Here is a 7,057-nt window from a genome sequence, read left to right on the forward strand (position 1 = left end):
TAAACTGTACGTATCCGAGACAAGAACCATCGCTAGCTTTCTCAAACTGTAACCAACCCTAAAACCTTTTCGACTTTTATTAAGTAAGTGTTTACTTTTTGTGGATAAATTTTATTTAAAAAATGAAATTCATAAAAAATTAATTCCTCTGAAAAATAAATACAGTTTCTCAATATGGAAGATATGTTATAATTTTGTAAAATTAGAATTCCCCCAAAAATGCAGAAGTGTATTCACTTAGTTAAATTTCTAATTTTCGAAAGTTTTGTCACCTTTTTTTAGATTCCTTTTAGTAGCCCACAGAAAATCACATTAGTTTTACGTCTTCCTGGGTCTTTTAACGAATTTTATTTCAGCAGCTCCTTAGTTGCTTAATCCATAATTAACTTAAATGGTATTTTGCATGATAATGGTATCCAATACATATGCTGATTAATTGGTTATCCTTGAAAAGATTTTTAAAGATTACAATTTACAAAATCTAGTTAATTGGTTACGGTGCCTTTTATACATTCGACAGTGCAAAATGTTATCAACATGAATAGATTATAAAAACGCCCTCGCTAAATATAAATCTGGGCTAATTGTAGTCGAAAATATTTAATATCAGGCTGCGTTAAAGTTTATAATTTTTACGTTACGAGCACTTCGATTTGGTCACACATTAAATTGCATCTGGTTTTGCATATTTTTGGGTTAGTTAATTGCCTGGATTGCGTTACATTTCTATACACATTTGCAAAAGGTCCAAAGTTTGGTCTCTGTGGATATATTTGAAACAGATATTTTTGTGACAATATTTTTTGTGTATGGTGCAGTTTATATGGAATATAAATAAATACGTCTTTATGTATGTACAGCGAAATTTTAAATTTTAAAAACCCCTTTAGCTGGATATCCATAGGCTATTAAGACTGTCCATAGCTTAAAAGGGCATGCAATTTTCTCAGCTTCGATTGCTTTAATACATTTCAAAATCCATTTGAAGGCAAACTGTTTAACATTTTAATCTTACTGGCGAAATCAAGAATTTGGGACATAACACGGTCTTGAATATCAATAAAAATGTCAAGTATATTTGGCAGTTCGCCCACTCACGTGTAACACAAACGGACACGGTTATTTTACAAATGTTAAGTACACTAAACAAAACTGAAACCGAAATCTAAAGGTAAATGCTCAATGAATTTACGTACACGATAACTTGTAGGTAATAACTAATGTTACATATTATTCTCTTCTCTTTCACTTAAGAACTATGCAAGTATTTGCAATTAACTAAGAAAACAAGTTGCGGCAAGGCGAGAATTGGGATGCCATCTTAGGGCTTGCTGTCGAAGCCAGCGAAATCCGAGGCCTCCGACTCATCGTCATCCCTCTCGACGCCGATGCAATGGATGCCAGTCCGCAGCATAGGAGTTCCCTTGCCCTTGCCCAACACCCGTGCGGCGATGACCAGCTGTAGCAGCTCCTTGGCGTTCGATGAGCTGACGATGTGCAGGACCTCGCGCAGCAGCTTCTCCTTGTAGGCAAAGAACTCGATTTTCATCTCGAAAAAGTCGTGTTCGTCATGCTTGGTGCCCTCGAACTCCGTGATCCTGCAGTGCAAGCTCGGCGTGGCGCTGATCACCGGCTCAAACTTGCTGGCCAGCGTCTTGGCATCGCCGAATAGCGACGTCGGCAGCTTCAGTTCGATCAGATAGCGATGTCTGATCTGCAGAAAGCCCAGGCTCACCACAATCGTGTCGCCCGACCTTTGGTATGTCACACAGCTGTCCGATTCGAAGTCATCCTTCACCGTGTTCGTGTCGAAGTGCACATGGTGGTCTTGAAAAAAGAAGGTAGATGTTAGATTTTTTTTCTATAAGTGTAAATATATGTATACATCTTGGAACTATTGGTTCTATAGTTAGAGTTTCAAAGTAAGGCTCTAGCTATGTATAAGTTAATTATATAAATCTTGACTTCATGTTTTTAAGTCGTATCTGGAATTTCACAAGCCATCTTCAAACCTGACCTTTTACAAGTTACGCAGTTTCCCTGATTCCACAAGCTGTTTGCATGTTTGCAAATTGTAAATTTGCACAGAATTTAATTGAGAATCTTATTTGTTAAATAATGATAAATTGTGCGTCCGCGGAGCCTAAGGTCAGCCAGGTAGACAGGTAGAATCGAGTGAAATTACCCTAGTAAGTAAAATATTCCGAGATAAACAAACAAGCGAGCAAACAGAAGTCTCGGGCCCGCCCCAAGTAAATTCCCTCCAGCGGCATTTGCAGCGGAAATTGCGTGTAAGCGTGTAATTAAACGCCCCTACCACTTCCCCTCTTCCTTACACTGAGAGAAAACTAGCAGTCATTTAATGAAGTCAGTCATCTGAGAAATTAGGAACTTAACTACTATATCATTGCTGAATGATTTGTCATACAATATTGACATGAAACCATTTCAAAAATCTTCACTGTGTAAGAACAGATGGATGAATGGTGAGTCAAGGAACTGGACTCTCTGAGGGCTTAAATCACATTAAAATTGGGTCAATTGGGACCAAGTGCACGGAATGATGTTTAGAGATTTAAAGCGTCGAATTTCACGCTTGGTTGGAATTTATAAATAAAGTATCCGCTGGCAGCATTTAATTGTTGCTAACACATGGCAATTGTGAGGTAACAATGATGAATAAGCGAAGCATTGCCAAAAAAATAGATATATGCACAATACAAATAAATAAACGAGGAATTTTTCACACATAAATCACAAGTTTTATGAATTTGCAAATAAGCTAAGCAAATAACTTTAGTTTAAATATATTTAGCAGTAGATTTTTTAACTGATTACTGATTTATTCAGCGAGTTTTGCGTATTTTGAGTTGAATTATTGTACTTTCTGTATAAATCACAATTTTATTTAGCGCTAGAAACTAACTAAAGCGCGTCTTGCTAATGACTGACATGAGGTATTGCATATTAAAACTAAGTAAATGGCTTTCAATAGACCGCCTGCTTTACTTGCCAATTAACAAATCGCTGACAAATGTTTCTATAGCTCTTAAAATTTAAAAGCTTGTTTGCTTCTAATCGCATTTTCAATCTCAACCGAGCAATGCCCTAAGATATCTACAAAGTCACCTAGTTAATCATAGGCGATTGCCTCAGATATTGTTCGCCATATCTTCTGGCCACAAAAAAGTCGAGACTATGCTAAAAATAAAACCCTTGACTAGTTGGTCATGGCACTGGCATCGGAAATTGCGGCTAAAGTTTGTTCTTTTCGGCAAAACATTTCTACAAAAATTTGGAAATTCAGACAGTGCGTTTCATAAACGTATCTGATCTTTCTGATACAAATATTTACCTAATTGCGAGAGGCATTCGTCTTTATTAGCTTGTTTTAAGTTGCATTTGGTTGCATTTCTACATTTGTTTATTCATTTTTGAACTAACTTATCGATTTGAAACGTGTTGTACGTTTGTTTTGCGATTTCAAATGGATATTTCATTTTGTTCTGGTGTCGCAACGATTGGAATGTCTGCGCAAATGGTTGATATTATATTTTCATTTTCTTCTCGACCGTATTCTTTTGTTTATTTGGCCGATCGCCCGCTCAGCAGAACGTAATAATTCAATTTTGCACTTTAATGTGCAGGAAATGGACATGATTTTTATGTGTAATTTATTTATTTCATTTTTGTCGTAAACGCAGACGAATGCGAAATTGAAGCAATTTTCCGGCTGCTCCTTGTAAGCAATTTATTGTAATCCAGCTTAATCTGCTTAAAGCCGCCACAACAATGGAGGCAGCATTTTCACAATGCCAATGTCATCCGGTCTTTCTATAAATTTCACTTGGCAGTCATGCGGCTCACTTAAAAATCCGACTCTCACGTGCCCTCCAATCACCATTGATTAACCATTAATGGAAATTCACAATCAACTGCCATTGCTCGATATTCAAATTCAAATTCAAATTTAAGCACTGGCACGGTTTTTTTCGGGATTTCATTGCGGCACACAGCGTTTTTGTATAGAGATAAATTATCTGATGCATATCTGGCAGATTGTCCACCAATTGAATTCTCGTTGGCTTTCTCTATGTAGCTCAATTGGTTCGTTTGCTCGAAATTAAAGCATGGAAAATGGGTCTAGACAAGCCAAGAAACCAACTCTTCACACAGCATAAACACATAAACATGTTTCTATGATCTAAGCGAGAACTGAATATATCAATCTATAACTCTTTATATCATATCTATGATATTTAAAAATTCCTTTGAATTTAAGAAGCTTTTATAAAGTTCTGCTGCTAATTATATGTTTATATGTTTTTCCTATCTATAAGCCGCTTTATTAACCATCTATTCACAAATTTTAGAAACAGGAAGCCATAAAAGTTCCATACTAAATGTGTTTTTAGTCATGTTCGTCCAATTTGTCCAGCTTTCAACACCCTCACACGATGAATTATATAATTTCGAGCCGCCAAATTCAAATGCTCATATACTTTTATTGCTGGGCGGTGTGCTTGTGGGTGTCTGCCCCCCCCTTAGCTAATGCAGGTGCTTCCCAGTTGGGGGATGCCATAAAAAGGCCACCCAATCGCCGAACGTGCCAAATCGACTATAGAATATAGAAAATGCCATATGCCTTATGCAAAATGCAAAAACGAGTACGAACTGCAAACATGCATAACAATATTGTAAGTTGTGTATTTCAGATTCCCTCTCGAATCGAAACAATTGAAGAAAAGGTGTCCGTGCCCCACCAATGAGACAAATATCAATCACGAACGCCTTGTGGGCGTTGGGTGGCCAACCGGGAGCGGGGGCGTGGCAAGCGCAGCCCCAACGCTGCTCCCTCATGCAACAAAAACAACGTGCCCGCAGGTATCCGTACGATGCTATAAATAGCCCGCCACATGAGGATTGCACAATTGCATATCACTTTGTAGAATACATAATAACAACAATAAACAAAATAGTGACTACGACAATGGAAACCTCCGCTGGCGGTCAGGTTATATGCAATTTAATCAGCCCCATTCGTTGTTGTTTTTATTTATTTTTTATCTCTGGGGTGTTGGAAATCTAATTCTTTGGGCGGTCGCCAAATAAACTTACAATTGGCATTGCCCATGAAACGCTGGGCAAACAATAAAAAGCTCTAACTCACAATTTGCATTTCTGGGCGATAAGCGTAAGGAGAAACAAATTATTTAAGTACTAAACAAACAAGCACATTAGGTAAGCAAATAGTTATTAAAAAAACAACTGTTAAGCAGTATATCGCTATTCTATCGCGTTAAATCATTTCGTGCTTGCTTTCGCAATATATTATTCACCAAAATGGATCGAATATAACTGCCACTTGAAACTGCCCCTCAAAAAAAAAAAAATTCTGATAGCCGCTAATTGATGAAGAAAGTGTGTGAAGCGCGAAATGAAAACTATTTTCGTTTTCCATGTGCTGCTCGCTGGCCACAATTCATTAACTTCTGTCAGGAGATCATAAATTAAAATTAATCTAAGACAATTTAAGCAGGCTGCAACAGGCTGATAAAAACTCGGGTCGAGCGCCGTTTGAAAAGCGATAAGGAAACCCATTTAAGTCACGCGAATGGCGACAAAGTCGGCGAAATGGTAATGAAAATGGTAAGCCATCGATTGCGGGGGCCAACAAAAGTGGGTGGGGGTGGTGGCGGTAGGTGGTCAAAATTGGCTTAGCTGTGGCCATGAACAAATATTATTTTTAATATTGCGACAGAAAAGCAGGAAGAAGAGGTCAAAGAACAACAATGGGCGGAAATCGAATGTGTGAAGTGAACGGGAAGGAAATGGCTAAAACACTCGTGCACACTTACACTGAGCGAATAAAGGACTTAAGAGCAAGATAGTCTTGAAAAGTTATAGCTTATATTTGTATGTAAGCAACGCTTGATAATTATCAAAAAAAGGCTTGTTATTATTTATTTTACTTATCACAAAAAGGCATGTTACTCATTTTGGTTGACTAATTCAAGGATTACTTAGGTTTACACTTACTACTTAGTTCCCCGCCACTTTCTTTCAGTGCATTCCCAGCTGCATTTCGGTTTCTGAGCTAAGAAGTGCAGCTGTCCTGAATCGCAGAAAAGGTCAGCAAACAAGCGATTCCCTCGAGTGGCCTGACTTGCCTAAATTTAGCTCACTCTTTTCATTCTTTCTGTTCCAATTAAACCGAATTAATCGCCAAAATCCACGCGCAATTACCCCCACTTACCCTTTTTCCCTTCTACCAAAGAATCTACAGCCACAACCGCCGCTTTTTCCTAATGATATTTTAACGCACTTGAGCTGGTTTCTATGCAAATATTGGGCGCCACTTAATGGCCAAACAAATGAGTTGGGCAAATAACACCGGGAATTGGAGTTACTAATTTTTACCTTGATGCTCCACATTTTCAATGGACTCGTCGCACATTTTGAGGATCCGTAGATTTGCAGTTCTTGATTTGATTGGGTTTTTTGGTGCGAGTGTTAAATGCCAGCGATTTTGCGGACTCTCAGAATTAAAACAGACGACGCGCTTTCTTTGAATTTCCCGATTTTCGCAGCGAGGTGATTTAAATCAGAATCCAAAAACGACGAAAAACAAAATAAACAATAGTGGTGGTGCGTCGGTAGATTTCTTGTGGCTATCGATGTTAGAGTCGATAGTCATTTTTTTGCTTCCCGCTTTTGCCGCAATGGCGCTTTTGTTCAGTTTTCTAACAGAAATGTTAATATACAATAGGGATATTTTACAGTCAGTTGAATTTTTAAAAATTAAATATAAGTTTGTGTAATCGAATTTAAGAACAATAAACGAAAATAAATCAATTTGCTGTTAAGCAATTTTATGCGACGAACAACAGTTATTTTAACAAAATAGATCGGATATTAACTAATTAAACTCCAACTTTCTCCGTATACAATTTTCATAGAAAATCCGAAACACAGCTGTTTACCATATATTAATATTTTAATATATTTTATTTATATTGTTAACATATACTCAGGAAGTATTTAAGTCGCGCTAAAA

At 37.4% G+C, this 7,057-nt stretch overlaps 1 protein-coding gene across 1 annotated transcript; it reads right to left on the reverse strand.

The window, feature by feature from the left end:
• Nucleotides 1–316: 316 nt before the first annotated feature.
• On the reverse strand, nucleotides 317–6,657 carry LOC117140841 (UPF0687 protein C20orf27 homolog). The gene is made up of 2 exons (XM_033303965.1): nucleotides 6,421–6,657; nucleotides 317–1,827 (listed from the first exon to the last, which is right to left on the reverse strand). Exons 1-2 carry the CDS (start codon nucleotides 6,455–6,457, stop codon nucleotides 1,322–1,324), a joined length of 543 nt encoding a protein of 180 aa, XP_033159856.1. The 5' UTR covers nucleotides 6,458–6,657; the 3' UTR covers nucleotides 317–1,321.
• Between the last annotated feature and the right edge of the window lie 400 nt (nucleotides 6,658–7,057).

This window comes from Drosophila mauritiana, chromosome 3L (genome assembly GCF_004382145.1).
Source record: "Drosophila mauritiana strain mau12 chromosome 3L, ASM438214v1, whole genome shotgun sequence".
Classification (NCBI taxonomy): domain Eukaryota; kingdom Metazoa; phylum Arthropoda; class Insecta; order Diptera; family Drosophilidae; genus Drosophila; species Drosophila mauritiana.